General features: G+C 40.4%; 1 protein-coding gene across 2 annotated transcripts in view; it reads left to right on the top strand.

Annotated features, from left to right (window-relative positions):
- The window catches only part of tusc3 (tumor suppressor candidate 3), a 384,687-nt gene that overhangs the window by 90,246 nt on the left and 272,942 nt on the right, over positions 1-21,499 (top strand). For both annotated transcript variants that reach the window (XM_063042117.1, XM_063042116.1), the window contains exon 3: positions 18,496-18,613. In XM_063042117.1, the coding sequence (XP_062898187.1) occupies positions 18,496-18,613 (118 nt within the window). The remainder of the gene's footprint in view (positions 1-18,495; positions 18,614-21,499) is intronic.

The raw sequence follows: 21,499 nt of genomic DNA, 5'->3' as shown, positions 1-21,499 counted from the left end.
GACCTTGAAATGAGTTCTCCTCGCTCATGCCATGTGAACAGAGATTAACACATTCACATTACTTTTGTTATATTCATTTTCGGTCATGAAACAAAGACAGACAAGTAAACTTTTACAAGAAATTTTACAATATATTGATTTGTAGTTGAATTACTAAAAGACTAACCTAGTAGGCCAATTAAGGAATTCGCAACCACACTATTCCAGCGTCGATCAATTTTACTCATGGAAATCTAAAGCATCCACATGTAAAACATGTCAAATTACTAATATTCTAGATTTACAAACAAGTATAAATGAATTTACATAGATATTATCAAATATTATTCACTCTTCCTCACCAAACCTGGGAAAAGCATTTGAATGTCGTCCTTTCTAGAACGTGGCATCTCTTCGTTCTACTCCACTCATGCAAAATAACATCACAGTTTTAAAGGCACAGGCAGCACCTGGTAACATATACATCCCATTGCTGGAGATTTTAAAACAACTATTTCTGTTCTTTATCCAGCATTTCCTGATGTTTACCAGCTCCATGGATACTGTAAAATATAAGATTGAGAATGTCACATTGTCTCCTTTCCTATATGAATTCCCGTGCAGTATTCATGAAAATACTAGCTAAGTGTTTGCCTATCTGTTCGGTATACTACTCTCTTGTGATGGCTTGCACTTCTGGTTCAGACAAATCTAACTCAAGAAGGGTTCCTCCCCTTGCATAACCCGCCTTGTCATTAGTTCATGCGTGATATATCCTTCAATGTCAATTCAGTTTTCCTGATTTTCATCAGTAGTAGTGGTGGGCCTATATCCCAAGTTCATTTCTGGGTTTGAACCATTTTTCTCAGCATCCCTTTTAAAGTTTGATTCATCCATTCTTGACAACATGCAAGGAGGAAATGTTGATAAATTCTGAATAACTGCATAGTATGCTGTATCAACTGGCCTAAGATTCTCATGCCCCTGTAAACCTCCAAATTTTGTCTACATCTTTATTCTTTCTACTAAAATGCATTATTATGCACTTCCCTACACTGTATTCCATCCGCCACCTCTTTGAGCATTCTCCTAATTTGACCAAGACTTCCTGCAGACTTCCTGCTTCCTCAGCGCTGCCAGTCCCTCCAACTATCTCTGTATCATGTGCATACATGATCACCAAGCCATCAATTCCATTATTCAGATATATAACAAGAGAAGTAATGAACCCAATACCGACCCCTTCAGAACAACACTGGTCACCAGCAGCAGAACCTCTTGTGTTTCCACATCAAGTTTTGTTAGAACCCATTTAAGTTCTCTTTTTGCTCTGTAATCTGCTTCCAGGTCAATAGGTCTGTGCCAAAGTGATTCCAATTTAAACTACACAGCTGCTTGCACATGCTCTGTATCCTTCCATTCACTACCCATTCCCATGTCTGTGTAAGTGCCACTTGAATTCTACCATCCAAGCTGACCAAATAGAATCTAGTTTTCATGTCACTTTCTTTACTGTTCTCCCTCCCTTGACTATCACTACTCCACATCCTGTCCTTCTTTTGGAACACGAGATAATCAATCAACAAAAAGTTGTTCCTAATTCCCTTCTTACACTTGTATCTCTTCTTGATAATAACAATATCCATTTTGCAATGTTATTTTGATTGACGTCCATATCTTTAAGTCTGCCCTTTAAGAGCAAAGCTGAAAGTTTGTGGATAGTTAGAATCGGGATGGAATTCAGTTCTTCAATATAGGTGAAATGCTATACAGCCCAAAGACTGCTCATAGATGTCTTTCACATGCCATATAAACCTCATCTACTAATCTCAGTGCCTTTGAGGCATATGCTACTTGTCTCAGCTTCACATGTTTTTTCTTGCATCTGAACACTGATGTAGCTTCTAAAGTGCCAGTTGTCTCAAAACTTAACAACTTTCATGGCTGCATACCTTGAAATGCTATCTTTAACTCATTCACTGCTTGGGTGAATACTTCTGGACATTCCCAGGATTTTCCCTTCTTAGTCAATTCATATTTTTCAACTAATATTTTGTCCTGTCATTTTTTCACCCTATCACTGACATCTTAACCCCTTGCTTTATTGAGATTTTCTTTTACCAAACTACAGTTTGGAGTGGAACAGCAGCATAGCAGATAGCATAATACTACTACAGCAGCAGTGACCCAGGTTCAATTCTGCTCTTCTTTGTTAGGAGTTTGTACATTCTCCTCATGACTGAGTGAATTCCCTCCAGGTGTTTCGTTCTTCTCATAACACATGCAGGTAAGTAGGTTAGTTGGTTACATGGGTGTAATGGGGCAATGTGGGTTTGTTGTGTTGGAAGGACCTGTTACTATGCCTTTTCTTGGTGCTGTATTACCAAGCACATCTTTCCCTCCCTCCTACTTTTTGCTTTCCTCAGAAATCATTCCTTATGTAACCCCCTTATCCATTCGTCCCTTCCCACTGATCTCCCACCAGTTATTTATTCTTGCAAGTGGAACAAATGCCACACTTGCCCCTACACCTCCTCTCTTACTACCATTCAGGGCCCCAAAAGACCTTCCAGGTGAGGCGACACTACCTGTGGGTCTGTGGGGGTCATCTACTGTATCCGGTGCTCCCAGTGTGGCCTTCCATGGTTTTCTGTCCTCTCTTACCAGATTCCCCCTTCTCCAGCCATTTATCTCTTTCACTAATCAACTTTCCAGCTCTCTACTTCTCCCCTCCCCCTCTCACGGTTTCACAAATCACCTACTACCTTGCTCTTCTCCCTCCCATTCCCCCACCTTCTTACCCTTCGTTTCATTTCTTTTTTCCAGTCCTGATGAAGGGTCTTGGCCTAAAACTCTGACTCTTTACTCTTTTCCATAGACGCTGCCAGCCTGCTGAGTTCCTCCAGCATTTTTTTTTGTATTGCTCAATCATCTCTTGATTGGATGGTTTAGAAAGCAAGATTGCTATCATTTTTCAATTGTAAACTCATATTGAATTGAGATTGCATTCTCAGTCATCACAAGATCATCTCCTATCAGATGATTCCATTGTCTTGAGTGATATGCCACATGATAATACATGCATAGCCTATTCAAATAGGTCTGTGGTCGATCCCTTGATCCTTGTCGGTACTTGGTTAGGGCTTCTGCTGCACCACATACTCCTCTGCCACCACCCCCTGCCCTGATTCTCATGAATTCTGCCTTTAATCCGTCATAAGTACTTATTCTACTAGTGACTCTAGACTGTAGCCTTTTCTTAATGTTTGGGTTCAGAAATGCCAAAAGTAACCTCTTCTCTTCGACTCTATCCAACCTATGGAACTTATCTGATGTTACAGCACAGTCACATCTATGGAACTAGCTCATTTGGGTACTGCTTTACTTATTTCAGACAATTATGCAGTCATAAGTTGGGGAAGAGGGTGAATGATAGTATTTCTATTTATTCCTTTAATCATTGTCAGGCACTGTCTAGCCACTACCTAGCAAATCCATTCATTCAACGCATTTGCTCACTAAATCATGCCACGTTGGTTGTATCTCAGTAACGTTGTTCAGTTCAGCTCCACTGAACCCACTGAATCCATCTCTCTCAGAATCATCTTTTCTAGTTTCATCAGTCCTTCCCAGCTTCATCAGCAAAATGCTGTGAATTTTGGAAAGATCAACTATCTTGAACTGTCTTCATTGTAAAAGCCCTGAAATGTTTTGGTTTATTTAGTGAGATTTAATAGTTTTTTTCAAAACCAGATATAATTCAATTGAATTAAATATTCCAATATAGAACATTTTTATTTCCTCAGATACTATGAAAAATATCACAGTCATATAGTATAATTATAAATCTTTTTGCACCCTTTCCAGTTTAATGACATTTTCCTATAAAAGGATGCAAAGAACTGTGTACAGTACTCAAAAAATAGCCTCACCAATGTCTTGTACAATGAATTCGTTTTAACATTTTCCTTATTTGTGTGTCAAATATTTAATTATCTTTAAAAATTAAAGCATTTTAAATCTTTGTGTAATATTTGTGTGAATTCCTGCTCAGCCTGCCTTTTGATATCACTATTTTCTGTTCCAAAAAGGTGACCCATGACAAGTGCCTGACAGTAACAGATGTGACAAAAGGGGAATTCCACAGAACTGAGATTGTTAGATCTTTGTGGGTAGCTTTTGTCAAGGCCAGTGGTGAGCTATTGGGTGCTGCCTAATGTGTTGAACCTTTTGGGATGTTTCTATTTAACTTTAGGACTCCAGAATCTGGAATATTCTTTCATCAACTTTTAAAATGTATCTGTTTATACATCTGTTTGGTAAAATATAGTTTACCAAAAACCCATTTTTTCGGTACTTACAAATTAGAGATTTTCTACGATCTCAATCATATAAATTTCCTAATAGTCCTGATAAGAATGTATTAGATGAAATTCTTAATATGAAATCATTTTATAATGGTTCAGTATCCAATATTTATGATATGTTGTTGGGAATGAGAAATGATTCTGTAGACAAAATCAAAAATCTTTGGGAACAAGATTTACAGACCTCAGTTTCTGAAGAAACTTGGAATGAGATTTTTTAATTGGTTAATACTTCATTGTTATGTGCTCGTCATTCCCTCCTACAATTTAAAGTGGTTCATAGGGCTTATATGACCAAGGATAAGTTATCTTGTTTTTATATGGATATATCTCCCTACTATGATAGGTGTAACAATGCAGAAGCTTCATTTATTCTTATGTTTTGGACGTGCCCAAGTCTTGGAAAATATTGGAAGGAAGTGTTCCAAACTTTTTCTGTACCCTTTAAAGCAAATTTTAGGCCTAATCCTTTGACTACCCTATTTGGTATTGTTGGAAGGAAAGATATCATTTTGAAGACATCTGATTTGCACATTCTGGCTTTTATCTCTGTTATGGCTAGGAGGGCGCTTTTGTTTAAATGGAAGGATGCTGTTCCGCCTAATCATGCTCAGTGGTTATGGGATGTTATGGCATGGCTAAATTTAGAAAAGATTCGTTGTTCAATTTCTGAATCTAACCAAAATTTTCAAAATTTGTGGGGGCCGTTTTTAAATTATTTTCATAACCTTTGACTTCTTGTTAAAGTACAGAAGTTGGTTAATAGCATATTTTATTACCTGATAAGGTTTTCTTCTTTTTTTCCCTGAACAGCTTCGACCTTGGTTGTGGGTGTAGATCTCTTTTTTTAAATAAAATTGTTTATATTCTAATATACAAATTAATCTAAACTATATGATTACAGAGTAAGGAGTTTGTTAATGTGATTCAATATACTGTATCTGGTATTATCATATTTTTCTTTTGTTTTATAATATGTATTCTCTTGGACTCTGTATTCTCCTATATAGAAATCAATAAAAATATTGGAAAAGAAAATGTATCTGTTTGAGCTAAATGTACACACGAAATTCTATTGCTGCAGCTCCAAAAAAAAATTAGTAGGGGTTGATCCAGAGCAAGGACTTGATGTACCTTTGCTGATAGTTGCTGCATGAAGAAATAGACATTGATTTAGTGCACTACCAATGAATCACTACAAATTAATTTAGCAGCTTCATCAAGTAATATCAGATAGATCACAAAGAATAAACAAACTTGAGAAAAATCCAAAATTACCAGTAATTAATAAACTTCTTGAGTGTGTAGGTCTGTAAAGATCTGATAGACTAAGATTATTTCATCATACGGTGTATATTAAATTTATGTGTGAAGCTTCGGTCAGTCTGCTCATCTGTCAATTTACTTCGAATTTTGAAGCCTCTGCCTCTAACAAAATAAGCTGCAGATGTACTCAGCAGCAAAATATGTCAGGAGAAAACGTCAAAAATCTATTTCATGTGATTTCTTATATTTTTGTTAGTTGCTAATTGGTTTGACAATTTCATTGTATTATGTAGATACTTTTTTTTTCAAAAATCAGCTCTCATTTCAATGAATATTTTCCTTGTGCTGAAGTAAATTTACGAGATGGTCCATGGCTTATGAGTTTTGATTTTAAATGCCACTCTTTTTGAAAGCTATTGCATTGTAACTATTTTTGTTAAGATAACAGTGGCAAAGCAATTTTGGATAGAATTAATGCCGAAATAGCTGGAAAAGCTCCCTCAATCAGGAAACAACTGTGCAGAAAGAAACAATTAACATTTCATACACACGAGATTCTGTATATACTGGAAATTTTAAGGAACACACACAATATGCTGGAGGAACTCAGCAGGCAGGCAAGATCTATGGAGGGAAATAAGCAGTTCATATTTCGGGCCAAGAATCTTTAGCAGAATTAACATTTCAGCTCAGTTATCTTTCAGGAGAACTCAAAATATTTTTTAAAAACTTGTTGGTAAAAATTGGAATGATAGAGAGATTAATGGGAACATCTGTAATAGGGTGGAAACCAAAAGAGACTAAATGATGGACATCCCAATTTCTGTAATATCACCTAATCTTGAGGTACATTTGCTCCTCCAGTTCTGACCTCGTGAAAAATCCTGATTTTAATCCCACTACCATGGTTAAACAATATGCTAAATTCTGGGATTTCCTTCATTAACCTTCTTTAAAATACATATTAAAATTATCTGATTTACTATGTTTCTGGTTAACCACTCAATTATCTCCATTCTTTTTACATTATATGTTAATGATTTGGATGATGAAATTGATGGCTTTGTTGCAAAGTTTGCAGATGATACAAAGCTACGTGGAAGGGCAATTAATTTTGAGGAAGTGGAGAGGCTGCAGAAGGACAGACAGATTAGGAGAATGAGCAAAGAGGTGACAGATAGAATACAATGTTGGGAAGTGTATGGTCATGTACTTTGGTAGAAAAAAATGAAAGGGTTGACTATTTTTAAATGGAGAGAAAATACAAAAAAAAAACTGAAGCGCAAAGGGATTTGGGAGTTCCTGTGCAGGATTCTGTAAAGGTTAATTTGCAGGTTGGGTCTGTGGTGAGGAAGGCAAATGCAACGTTAGCATTCATTTCAAGAGGACTAGAATATAAAAGCAAAGATATAATGTTGAGACTTTGTAAAGCACTGGTGAGGCCTCACTTAGAGTTTTGTGAGCAGGTTTAGGCCCTTATCTCAGAAAAGATGTGCTGAAACTGGAGAAGATTCAAAGGAGGTTCACAAAAATGATTTCAGGCTTGAACCGCTTGTCATGAAAAGCGTTTGATGGCTCTGGACTTGTAGTCACTGGAATTCAGAGAATGATGAAGAGTGGATCTTCATTGAATTGAATTGAGTTGACTTTACTACTTACATCCTTCACATACATGAGAAGTAAAAATCTTTACGTCTCCATCTAGTTGTGCAATGTGAAAGTTTAAAGGTCAAATTTAATGTCAGAAAAATGTATACAATATACATCCTGAAGTGCTTTTTCTTCGCAAACATCCACAAAAACGGAGAAGTGTCCCAGAGAATGAACAACAGTTAAACATGAGAACCCTAAAGTCCCCCCCAGCTCCCCTCCCTCCCGCACATAAGCGGCAGTGAGCAACCATCCCCCCCTCCCTCCACTGGCAAAAATAAATGCACATCGGTGTTATCACCGAACCCAAACGTGTGCTATGCAATAGCAAAGACAAGGACCAAAGTTACCACAAAGGCTTTGAATTTCATCTGAAATTCGACAACCCACAGGTTCTCTCTCTCCCTGGCAAGGGAGAGGGGGGTGTCCCCCATTTTCACAGCGAGCAGGAGACATAACAACAACCCGCTGGTTTACGATGTTAAAAGTCCATTTCGTTGCTTTTTTTGAGCTCTGTGTCTGAAGATTGCAAAGACCTTGGGTCTTCGGGCCCACAGCGAAAGATTTTCTGTCCTCCCCGACGACACACGAGTCTCCTGCTATGACACCGACAGTCGATCCGCCCGCCTCCAGAGCCCCGATATCTTAGGCTTCCGAACACGATCGAGATTCTCAGGCCAAACCCTTGGCATGTTGAATAGCGGCCAGTTGTGGAACCCCGAGAACGGGTCCCATTCCTGCAAAAAACCGAAGCCTACATGTAACTCCAGGTTAGGGTCTTCAAAAGAACACTGAAAGGGAAAGATAAAGATATTAAAGGCAGAAGTAGAGCTGTTTCCGAAGATGCAAGCAAAGGAGTTGCTGTTAGGTGCCATCATTCCTCCTAAGCTCTGCCTCCAATAATAATTTATGGTAATTTGTAATAATTAGTCTGTACAACAGAACAGACAATATAATATAGAAATACAATTGTATCAGCGTGAATTAATCAGTCTGATGGTCTGGTGGAAGCTGTCCCAGAGCCTGTTGGTCCTGGCTTTTAAGCTGTGGTACCATTTCCCTGATGATAACAGGTGGAACAATTTTGTGATTGGGGTGACTTGTTTCCCCAATGATCCTTTGGGCCCCTTTTACACACCTGTCTTTGTGAATGTCCTGAATAGTGGGAAGTTCACATCTACAGATGCGCTGGGCCCCTGTAGAAAGTTCTTAGGATTTGGGGGCCCATACCCATAACTTCTTCAACCGTCTGAGATGAAAGAGGCGCTGTTGTGCTTTTTTCACCACACAGTCGGTATGTACAGACCACATGAAATCGTCAGTGATGTGTATGCCGAGGAACTTAAAGCTGTTCACCCTCTCAACCCCGGATCCATTGATGTCAATAAGGGCTAGCCTGTAACATTTCTCCTGTAGTCCACAACCAGCTTCTTTGTTTTTGTGACATTGAGAGGTTTTTTTTTTTGACACCACAGTATCAGGGTGATGACTTCTTCTCTGTTGGCTGCCTTGTTATTATTTGAGATTAAGACAATTAATGTAGTATCATCTACAAATTTCATTATCAGATTGGAGCTGTGGTGGCAACACAAACATGGATATACAGAGGGTAAAGGGTCACCTGTGTTGAGGGTCAGAGGGGCCGAGGTGAGGGAGCCCACTCTTACCACCCGCCGGTGATCTGACACGAAATCTAGGATCCAGCTGTGCAAGGCAGGGTGAAGGCCAAGGTCACTAAACTTCTTGTCAAGCCTGGAGGAAATTATGGTATTGAATGCTGAACTGTAGTCCAAGAACAGCATTCTCACATAAACATCCCTCGTCTCCAGCTGTGTAAGGACATTGTGTAGAGCTGTGGTTATTGCATCACAGCTATCGAATGGTGAAAGGCCTTGGTAGTTTGGATATGGAGAGGATGTTTCCTATGGAGGGAGAGTTTAAGAGCAGAGGCCACAGCCTCAGAAATGAGGGGTGCCTTTTAGAATGGAGATAAGGAGGAATTTCTTCAGCCAAAGAGCGGCGAATGTGTGGAATTCGTTGCCACAGGCAACTGTGGTGGCCAAGTCAGTATGTATATTTAAGGTAGAATTTATCACATTTCAGATTGGTCAGGGCATGAAGGGATACAGGGGGAAAGCAGGAGATTGTGGCTGGGAGAGAAATGGATCAGCCATGATGAAAAGATGGAGTAGACTCAATCAGCCAAATGGTCTAATTTTGCTCATATCTCTTATGTTCTTATGGTCTAATGTGACTCTGTGTTATACTTAACCATAGAAACCATAAAAACTACAGCACAGAAACAGGCCTTTTGGCCCTTCTTGGCTGTGCCGAACCATTTTCTGCCTAGTCCCACTGACCTGCACACGGACCATATCCCTCCATACACCTCCCATCCATGTATCTGTCCAATTTATTCTTAAATGTTAAAAAAGAACCCGCATTTACCACCTCATCTGGCAGCTCATTCCATACTCCCACCACTCTCTGTGTGAAGAAGCCCCCCCCCAATGTTCCCTTTAAACTTTCCTCCCCCTCACCCTTAACCCATGTCCTCTGGTTTTTTTCTCCCCTTGCCTCAGTGGAAAAAGCCTGCTTGCATTCACTCTATCTATACCCATCATAATTTTATATACCTCTATCAAATCTCCCTTCATTCTTCTACGGTCCAGGGAATAAAGTCCTAACCTATTCAATCTTTCTCTGTAACTGAGTTTCTCAAGTCCTGGCAACATCCTTGTAAACCTTCTCTGCACTCTTTCAACCTTATTTATATCCTTCCTGTAATTTGGTGACCAAAACTGAACACAATATTCCAGATTCGGCCTCACCAATGCCTTATACAACCTCATCATAACATTCCAGCTCTTATACTCAATACTTTGATTAATAAAGGCCAATGTACCAAAAGCTCTCTTTACGACCCTATCTACTTGTGACGCCACTTTTAGGGAATTTTGTATCTGTATTCCCAGATCCCTCTGTTCTACTCAGTGCCTTACCATTAACCCTGTATGTTCTACCTTGGTTTGTCCTTCCAGCGTGCAATACCTCACACTTGTCTGTATTAAACTCCATCTGCCATTTTTCAGCCCATTTTTCCAGCTGGTCCAAGTCCCTCTGCAGGCTCTGAAAACCTTCCTCACTGTCTACTACACCTCCAATCTTTGTATCATCAGCAAATTTGCTGATCCAATTTACCACATTATCATCCAGATCATTGGTATAGATGACAAATAACAATGGACCCAGCACTGATCCCTGTGGCACACCACTAGTCACAGGCCTCCACTGAGAGAAGCAATTCTCTACCACCACTCTTTGGCTTCTTCCATTGAGCCAATGTCTAATCCAATTTACCACCTCTCCATGTATACCTAGCGACTGAATTTTCCTAACTAACCTCCCATGCGGGACCTTGTCAAGGCCTTACTGAAATCCATGTAGACAATATCCACTGCCTTCCCTTCATCCACTTTCCTGGTAACCTCCTCGAAAAACTCCAATAGATTGGTCGAACATGACCTACCACGCACAAAGCCATGTTGACTCTCCCTAATAAGTCCCTGTGTATCCAAATGCTTGTAGGTTCTGTCTCTTGGTACTCCCTCCGATAACTTACCTACTACCGATGTTAAACTCACTGGCCTATAATTTCCCGGATTACTTTTTGATCCTTTTTTAAACAACGGAACAACATGAGCCACTCCGGCACCTCTCCCGTAGACAGCGACATTGTAAATATTTCTACCAGGGCCCCCGCAATTTCAACACTAGTCTCCTTCAAGGTCTGAGGGAACACCCTGTCAGGTTCCAGGGATTTATCCACTTTAATTTTCCTCAAGACAGCAAGCACCTCCTCCTTTTCAATCTGTACAGTTTCCATGATCTCACTACTTGATTCCCTTAATTCCATAGACTTCATGCCAGTTTCCTTAGTTAATACAGACGCAAAAAAACCATTTAAGATCTCCCCCATTTCCTTTGGTTCCGCACATAGCTGACCACTCTGATCTTCAAGAGGACCAATTTTATCCCTTACAATCCTTTTGCTCTTAATATACCTGTAAAAGCTCTTTGGATTATCCTTTACTTTTACTGCCAAGGCAACCTCATGTCTTCTTTTAGCCCTCCGATTACTTTCTTAAGTATTTTCTTGCACTTCTTATACTCCTCAAGCACCTGATTTACTCCCTGTTTCCTATGCATTTCATACAACTCCCTCTTCGTCTTTATCAGAGTTGCAATATCCCTTGAGAACCAAGGTTCCTTATTCCTATTCAATTTGCCTTTAATCCTGACAGGAACATACAAACTCTGCACTCTCAAAATTTCCCCTTTGAAGGCTTCCCACCTACCAATCACATCTTTGCCAGAGAACTACCTGTCCCAATCCACGCTTTTTAGATCCTTTCTCATTTCTTCAAATTTGGCCTTCTTCCAGTTCAGAACCTCAACCCTAGGACCAAATCTATCCTTGTCCATGATCAAATTGAAACTAATGGTGTTATGATCACTGGAACCAAAGTGCTCCCCTACACAGACTTCCGTCACTTGTCCTAACTCGTTTCCTAACAAGAGATCCAATATTGCATCCCCTCTAATTGGTCCCTCTATATATTGATTTAGAAAACTTTCCTGAACACATTTTACAAACTCTAAACCACCTAGACCCCTAACAGTATGGGAGTCCCAATCAATGTATGGAAAATTAAAATCCCCTACCACCACAACTTTATGTTTCCTGCAGTTGCCTGCTATCTCTCTGCAGATTTGCTCTTCCAAGTCTCGTTGACTATTGGGTGGTCTGTAATACAATCCCACTAATGTGGCCATACCTTTCCTGTTTCTCAGCTCCACCCATAAGGACTCAGTAGACAAGCCCCCTAATCTGTCCTGCCTGAGCACTGCAGTAATATTTTCCCTAACAAGCAATGCTACTCCTGTGCCTTTCATTCCTCTGCCTCGATCACATCTGAAACATCGGAACCCTGGAATATTAAACTGCCACTCCTGCCCCTCCTGTAGCCAACTTTCACTAATTGCTATAGCGTCATAATTCCACGTGTCAATCCACGCCCTCAACTCATCCGCCTTCCCCACAATACTCCTAGCATTGAAATATATACACCTCAGAAGATTTTTACCACCACTCACAACCTTTCTATCTTTTTTTGATATTGCTTCTTGCAATATTGTATTTATTACTAAGTCAAAGGTGTGCTAAGTACAAAATAATACCAAATCAAGCAAATTTATATATTTGTAAATTTATACTGTCAATGATATATTAGAGTAGATATTCAGAGAAATTTTTTAAATAGAATCTATAGAGTAACAACAGAACTTGCACAGTTGCACTCTGGGCTTTGAATTGATGAAGAGTCCTGCTGGTCCAGAATTTACTACTTTTAACATGAAGTCATTAGCATAAATTGAACGTAGAACAGAATGCGAATTTCTAAAATGAGACAATTTAAGTAAACTTAGAGGAGGAGCATTCTCTGTATGTATAGTTCTTTATGGCAGGATAAGTGTCATAACTATCTTACAGCTTCTTTATCACAAATGCCAGAAGAAAGGAAAAAAAAATTCTGAAAGAATTCCTTTGCAACTGAGGGAAGTATCTGAATTGTTCTGATGAGACCTCATAGACCTGAAATATCAACTATTTTTCTCTCCAGAGGTCCAGCTGACCTGTTGAGTCCTGAAGCCTTTTCTGCTTCAATGCATTTCCAGCATCTGTAGTAATTATTTTATTTTAGAAAGAATATTAATTGTAAATATCAGTGTACTAGGGCAAAATTAAAGAGGAAATTAAGAAGTCAAAGTGAGTGTATGGAGAATAGAAACTGATTAAATCAAGAAAATCCTAAAGATGTTTTCTATGTATGCAAAGGGAAAAAAGAATTAGAAAAAGGAAGGAAGGCCAATTCAGGCAACAAAATTGCAGCATTAGAGTAAAGGCTGAAGACATAAAAAGTTCTGAATGAATACTTTGTGTCTGCTCTCATAAAAGAGAGAGATAATATGGGCATCAATATTAGGGAAGAAGGATGATGTTTGGAAATGATAAATGAGGAATTGAGGGATATTGTATCTTCAAAAATAGATTGAGTTGCCAAGTCCAAATAAGTCCAGAAGCAAGAGAGGAAATAGAATCACCTCTAATTTACATTTTCTAATTCCTTTTGCTGACAAAGCATTGGAAAGTTACTGATGTGGCACTGTTGTTCAAAAAGATGAGAGTAATAGATCAAGTTACGACAACCAAATCAGCCTTACATAGATGGTGGCAATTTGTTGAAAAAATTTCAGAAGAATTAAGCAAATCAATGTTTAGTCATGCACAGATTAATTAAGGGCAGTTGGAAAGGACTTGTTAGGAAAAGGTTTTCTGATTAACTTATTGTTACCTTCACACAAAAGAATTGTGTATCAATGAGAGTGGAACATTATTAGCTGCAGTACACAAAACAAGAACAAAGAAGCAATTCTGAAACTGAATGAAACATTAGTTATGCTTCAGGTAGAGATTGTTCAATTTTGATTATCATATAAGAAGAGGGATATGACAACAATGGAGAGGGTACAGTGGAGATTTACAAGGTCCCCGAACAGTAGCCTGTCATGGTCTGGTCCGTAAGGTCCCCGTTCCGGTTCACGGTCCAGTCCATGGACTCCGGGTCTTCTGGCTGTCCCTTGTTTCACTTGGGCTTAATCATAGGCACCTGACGCTTGTCTTGGGGCTGGGAATACAAGTGGCCCTGGTTCGAGTGTGGGTGCTGGTTCGTCTCGTCAGTATCCCGTCCTTGCCTCCATTGGGTAAGCCAGGCCGTCTTTGCCATTATCCTGAGGCTGGACTGTTCCCTTCCCTTCCCCTTCCTTCTGAAGTCTTGCCCGCAACCTGTGTCTGAAACCTTTGCCCGCAACCTATGTCTGGAGCCTTGCCCGCAACCCTGTCAAATTCTACCACCAGAGTGAGATCGGAGCCTTGCTGTGTCAAGATAAGGAACTGTCTATCATAGTGTTGGGAACAGTCTCTGTGTCTACACCTTTGCTAGGTATGTCCGGCCATTTGCCGCTACCTAGTGTTGGGAAACGTATCGTTGTGTTCAGCATTCTGTGTATGAGTCCTGGCCCTACGTCCTGTTCCAAAAGAGGGCTCCCGGCTCTGTGTTCAATGTTCCTGTCTCTCAAGTCCAAGGCTCCTTGTTCCCATGCTCGAGACCAAGGCTCTGTGTTCCTGTCCTCCCCAAGACCAAGACTCTGTGTTTTGTGTTCCTGTCATCCCAAGTCCAAAGTTCCGAGGTTCCTGTTGTCCAAGTCCAAGGCTCAGCTGTTCCTGAGTACCAAGTCAAGGCTTTGTTTTCTCGTCCTGTCCATGTGCCTCGTCCTGTGCTGGAGTTCCCTTGTCTTGCCCAGGAGTCTCTCGTGCTGTCCTGTAGCCATGCCTAGTCCTGTCTCCCAAGACCACGTCATGTCTTCGCCTAGTTCCGGAGTCCGAGCCCGAGTCAAGACAGAGAACCCAAGCCTCATCATGTCCTCGCCTTGAAGAACCCAAGCCATGAAGTACCTAAGCCATGTTCAGTCCTGTAGCCACACCATGTCCTCACCTAGTTCTGGGGTTCGAGTCCGAGTCAAGACCCAGGTTCTGGGTCCTTGTCCAGTCTCCGGCTCGGAGTCCAAGCCCAGGCTCCTAGTTCCCAGTTCCTAATCCTGGTCCCACTTGCCTAGCCAATGCCCTAGCCCAAGTCTGTGTTCTTGTCCCAGCTCCTAGTCTACATCCAGTCACGTCCCTAACTCTAGTCCTGTCCTGTTCATAGTACTTCAGTGTCTGTGTCTTGCATTTGGGTCCGCTCCCAGCACCCCCCATTATGACATAGCTAGGATGTGGGATATAAATTACAACGGGAAGTAGAAAAGATAAGGAATAAGGGCAATGTTATGATAGTCACGTGGCATTTCAATATGCAGCTGGATTGGGAAAATCACTTGGTGCTGGATCCCAAAAAAGAGAATTTGTAGAATGCCTATGAAATAGCTTTTTACAGCAGCTTGTGTTTGAGCCCACTAGGGGAAAGGTAATTCTGGAATGGGTGTTGTGTAATGAACCATAGTTAATTAGGGAGCTTAAGGTATAGGAACCCTTAAGAGACAATGATCCTAATATGGTGGTATTCAGCCTGCAGTTTGAGAGGGAAAAGATAAATTCAGATATATCAGTATTATCGTGGAATAAAGGGAATTACAAAGGACTGAAAGGAATTTATTGGAAGGAAGCACTATCATAGATTTTGGCAGTGCAGTAATGGCTGGAGTTTCTGGGGGCAATTCAGGGGTCCTGGGATAGACACATCACAAAGATGAAGAAGTATTCTAACGGGAGGATGAGGCAACTGTGACTGAGAAAGCAAGTCAAATACAGCATACAAGAAAAAGAGGGGTCTTGTAGCAAAAATTATTGGGAAGTTAGAGAATTGGGAAGCTTTTAAAAGCTAATAGAAGGCAACTTAAGAAAAACATAAGGAGAGAATAGATGAAATCTCAAGGTAAGCTAGCCAATAATATGAAAGAGGGTACAAAAAGTTTTTTTCTCTGGTTTAAAAAGAGTAAAATAGAAGTGAGTAGATATTATACCACTGGAATAAAATGCTGGAGAAGTGGGAATGTGGGACAAGGAAATGGCGGACAAACTAAACAAGTATTTTACATCAGTCTTCCCTGGGGATGACACTAGCAGTATGCCAGAAATTTGAGAGTGTCAGAGGGCAGAAATGAGTGTAGTTGCTATTACTAAGGAGAAGGTGTTTCGGAAGCTGAAAGATCTAAAGGTAGTTAAGTCGCCTGAACCAGATGGACGACACCCTAAGGTTCTTAAAGAGGTGGCTGAAGAGATTGTGGAGGCAGGAGTAATAATTTTTCAAAAATCCCTAGATTTTAGAATGGTTCTGGAGGACTGGAATTTTGCAAATATCACTTCAATGTTCATGAAGGGATGGAGGTGGAAGAAAGGAAGTCGTAGACAAGTCAGCCTGACCTCAATGGTTGGGAAGATATTGGAGTCGATTATAAGGATGAGGTTTTGCGGTATTTGGAGGCACATGATAAAATAGGCCAAAGTCAGCATGGTTTCCTTAAGGGGAAATCTTGCCTGACAAATCTGTTGAAATACTTTGAGGAAATAATAGTCAGAATTTACAAAGGAGAGCCAGTAGATTTTGTTTCCTTGGATTTTCAGAAGGCTTTTGACAAGGTGTCATGCATGAGACTGCTTAACAGGATTAGGGCCCAAGATACTAGCATGGATAGAAAATTGTCTGACTGGCAGGAGACAAAGTGTGGGAATAAAGGGGTCTATTCTGGTCGGATGCCAGTGACTAGTGGCAATCCGCAGGGATTGATATTGGGATTACTTCTTTTCATGTTGTACGTCAATGATTTGGATGATAGAATTCATAGCTTTCTAGTTATGTTTGCAGATGATAGATGGAAGGACAGGTAGTGTTGAGGAATGAAGGAGGTTGGAGAAGGACTTAGACAGATTAGCTGAATGGGGGGAAAAAGTGGCACATGGAATATAGTGTAGGGAAGTGTATGTCATGCACTTTGGTGGAAGGAATAAAGAGTAGACAATTTTTTAAATGGGGAGAAAATTCAAAAACCAGAGGTGCAATGGCCCTTGTGCAGGATTCCATAAAGCTTGCAGATTGAGTCGGTTCTTGATTAGTCAGAGGATAAAAAAGTTATGGGGAGAAGGCAGAAGAATGGAATGGAGGGAGATAATAAATCAATCATGAAGAATGGCAGAGCTTAATTCTGCTCCTATATGTATGGTCTTATAATATTGTTCGGGTTGCAAGATTATAGTTATGAGGAGAAGCCATCTTGGTTGGAATTGGTTTTAGTGGAATAAGTGAGACTGAGACAGCATCTCAGTGAGGTTTATAATATTATAATAATCATTGCCAATATAAATAAAAGGTGTTGGGGGAGAGATTAGTACCGACAAACCGTATGTCACAGAAACACAATTAGGCCTTTTGGCCCATCAAGTCCACTCTGTCACTCAATCAAGTCTGATTTATTTTCCCTCTCAATCCCCGTTCTCCTATTTATCCCCATAACCTTTGATGTCTTTACTAATCTAAAGATAAAGATTAAAGAGTACCTTGATTTGTCACATGTACATTGAAACATACAGTGAAATACTTTGTTTACATCAAATCATTTTCAGTAAGGATTGTGTTGGGCAGCCTGCAGATACTGCCATGTTTTTGGACAACATAGCCTGCTCCCCGCTCACTAACCCTAACTGTACATCTTTTGAATGTGGGAGGAAACCAAAGCACCTGGAGGAAATCCATGTAGTGATGGGCAGAATATGCAAACTTCTGGTAAGCAGCAACAGGATTCGAACTCAGTCGGTGATTGCTGGCACTGTCAGGCATAATCAAGAACCCATCCATCTCTGCTCTGAATATACCCAATGACTTGGCCTTCACAGCCATGTCAGACAATGAATTCCACAGATTCACCATCCTCTGTCTGAATAAGTTCATGTTCTTTAGTGACATTACTTTATTCTTTTCCAATGCCCTCTGGCCGTAGACTTTCCCACGTGGAAACATCCTGTTCACATCCACTCTATATCAGCTTTCAATATTTGGAAGGTTTCAATGAGATTCACCTTTATCCTTCCATCAATCTTACTGTACCAGTAAGTACAGGCCGAGAGCCTTCAAAAGCTGCTTTTATACCCAGGATAATTCTCGTACATCTCCTCTGGATGTTTTTCAATGCTAGCACATCCTTTCTTGGAAACGAATCCCAAAACTGCTCTCAAACTGCTCAGAGTTAGATACAAGTTAAATGTTAGAACTGAGAGGAAGTATGAGGAGAACGTACTTCCCTCAAAAAGTATTGAAGATCTGGAATTCAGTCTGAAATGATGCTAGTGACAGAGACTTACACTAAGCAGCACATGATTTGTTCCTGAAGGGTTATCAACCCCGAGCAGGGAAGTGGAATTAACCTTATGTCTTAAACATAAGAGATTCTGGAGATGTTGGAAATCAAGAGCAACACACAAGACCTTAAGTCTATCTTTGGTCGCATGCACAAGATGGGTCAAAAAGCCTTCTTTGGTACATTAAGATCTTGTGAATTATTAAGTGTATTTTTCACAATTGAGATTGATTTTGATATTTGGCCTTTTTTCTTTATACTATAGACAAGCAAATGAAGAATACCAGGTGCTGGCAAATTCATGGCGGTATTCCTCTGCATTTTCTAATAAGCTTTTCTTCACTGTGGTGGATTATGATGAAGGAGCAGATGTATTTCAACAGGTGCAGTTTTTGTTATGCTCTGAAGTTCTCATCATTTTTACTGGTAACAAAATGATTAAATTTCAAATCCTGTGGCAGGTGTGTTTCACGCTGTAAAGATATTGTTAAGAAACATTAAATTAGTTGTTGAAAACAAACTGATGATATTCATGCTGGCCATTTTGTGTTGAAGACTGTGCATGTGTTGAAATCTAAGGAAAATTTGGCCATGTGATACCCAGCTAAATCCATCTGATTTATTTATAGATGGTGTGTAAATTCATAAACTACTGTATATTTCCTCCTGACAGCAAATGAAGCAATTCAGCCTTTGAGTCATAGAAACATAGAAGAAACATGGAAGACTTACAGCACAATACAGGCCCTTCGGCCCACAATGCTGTGCCAAACATATACTTACTTTAGAAATTACCTAGGGTTACCCATAGTCCTCTATTTTTCTAAGCTCCACGTACCTATCCAAGAATCTCTTAAAAGACCTGATTGTATCTGCCTCCACCACTGTCGTTGGCAGTCTATTCCATGCACTCACCACTTTCTGCGCAAAAAAATTCACCCCTGACATCTCTTCTGTACCTGCTTCCAAGCACCTTAAAACTGCGCCCTCTCGTGCTAGCCATTTCAGTCCTGGGAAAAAGCCTCTGACTATCCACAGGATCAATGCCTCTCATCATCTTATACACCTCTATTAGGTCACCTCTCATCCTCCACTGCTCTAAGGAGAAAAGGCGGAGTTCACTCAACCTATTCTCATAAGAAATGCTCCCCAATCTAGGCAACATCCTTGTAAATCTCTTCTGCACCCTTTCTATAGTTTCCACATCCTTCCTCTAGTGAGGTGACCAGAACTGAGTACAGTACTCCAAATGGATTCTGAGCAGGGTCCTATATTGTTGTAACATTACCTTTCGGCTCTTGAACTCAATCCCACAGTTGATGAAGGCCAATACACCATATGCCTTCTTAACCACACAGTCTACCCACGCAGCAGCTTTGAGTGTCTTATGGACTCGGACCCCAAGATCCCTCTGATCCTCCACACTGCCAAGAGTTTTACCATTAATACTATAGTCTGCCATCATATTTGACCTACCAAAATGAACCACCTCACACTTAAGTGGGTTGAACTTCACCTGCCACTTCTCAGCCCAGTTCTGCATCCTATCAATGTCCCACTGTAACCTCTGACAGCCCTCCACACTATCCACAAATCCCCCAACCTTTGCATCATCAAGCTGGCTAATAGAGCTATCATATTTCCTACAGTTTATACTTACAACCCATTTCTCTACATTCCCACCAATTCTACCAAACACAATTAGTACTGTGGGTAAGTCCTGGACACATATAAATAGCTGCGGTACCAAAGACTTTTGCACTGTACTGTTTTTGTCAATGTGGAGCACAGAGCGAGTTTGTAAAACTGGCGGGAGCAGAGGCTGTTGGAATGGTGACGGTGGGATGCTGCTGGAGGATTGTGGGACAGGTGGCAGAAAAGAAGTGCTGGGGCAGGGTGTGCACAGGTTCAGACAAACCCAGCCAGTGACACCAGGAAAGGTCATTGATTACAACAATTGGTTTATTGATCATTACAGAATGTCTCTCTGGAGCTTCCACTCCCTCTTCTCCCTCTTCTCCCTCTTTCCCTTTACCAAACTATATCTCCCCTCTCTCTGCCCCCTGTCCACATTCAGTCCACAGAGGAGACCATATCAGAATCAGGTTTATCATCACTCACATATGTCCTGAAATTTGATTTTTTTCCCCTTCGGCAGTACAATGTAATACATAAAATTACTACAATCTTAGGCTCTCCAGCTATATATATGTGCCTAAGACTTCTACATAGTACTGTACACTTAGTTATTTATTGTGGCTAACTAACTTAGTAACCCGCATATCTTTGGGTTTGAGAGGAAACCAGAGCACCAGATGGAAACCCAGACAATCACAGGAAGAATGTGGAAACTTCATAAAAACAACACCGAGGGTTAGGAATAAAACTGAGTTAAGACCAGAAAGACATACGATATAAGAGCAGAATTAGGCCATTTGGCCAATCAAGTCTGTTCTGTCATTTCATCATGGTTGATCCAATTTTCCTCTCAGCCCCAATCTCCTGCCTTCTCCCCATATTCCTTCATGCCCTGACCAATCAAGAATCTATCAACCTCTACCTTAAATATACATAAAGACTTGGCCTCCACAGCTACCTGTGGAAAGAATTCCACAAATCCACCATTCTCTGGCTAAAGAAAATCCTCCTCATCTCAAATGAGTAGCAAGATAGATAGGGTAAATGCAAGCAGGCTTTTTCCAATGAGACCTAGTACTAAACTAGAGTCATAGATTGAGGGTGAAAGGTGAAAGGGGAAATTTCTTCACTCAGGTGGTTGTGAGAGTGTGGAATGAGCTGCCAGTGCAAGTGGTGCCTGTGAGCTAGATTTCAACGTTTAAGAGAAGTTTGGATAGGAACATGGATAGTAAGGGTATGGATGGCTATGGTCGAGGTGCAGATCGATGGGACTAGGTAATTTAAATGGTTTGGCATGGACTAGGTGTGCTAAAGGGCCTGTATCTATGCTGTACTTTTCTATAACTCTATGACAAAATAAAGGGACACTACTTTGGCTATTGAAGAAATATTGAATTCAGTTATGCACTGAGATTTTAGAGGGGGTGTCCAATTCTCCGTTATCTCCTTGAGTCACTATTGATCTGGAACTTATTAATACCAGTCAGAAGAGAGAGTAGATTGGACATTGTCCTGTTCACTTTGAGTTCAATAGTGTGCCAAGAATAAAACAGGAAAATAAAAGTGGATTTAGAGGAATAACTTATTTAGGACAACTAGACAATAACTAATAGTGTTGGAACCAATAGTCA

The sequence above is a fragment of the Mobula hypostoma genome, chromosome 3 (genome assembly GCF_963921235.1).
Source record: "Mobula hypostoma chromosome 3, sMobHyp1.1, whole genome shotgun sequence".
NCBI lineage: Eukaryota > Metazoa > Chordata > Chondrichthyes > Myliobatiformes > Myliobatidae > Mobula > Mobula hypostoma.
Note: the sequence above shows the minus strand (reverse complement) of the source record. Positions and strands in the feature narration are given on the sequence as shown.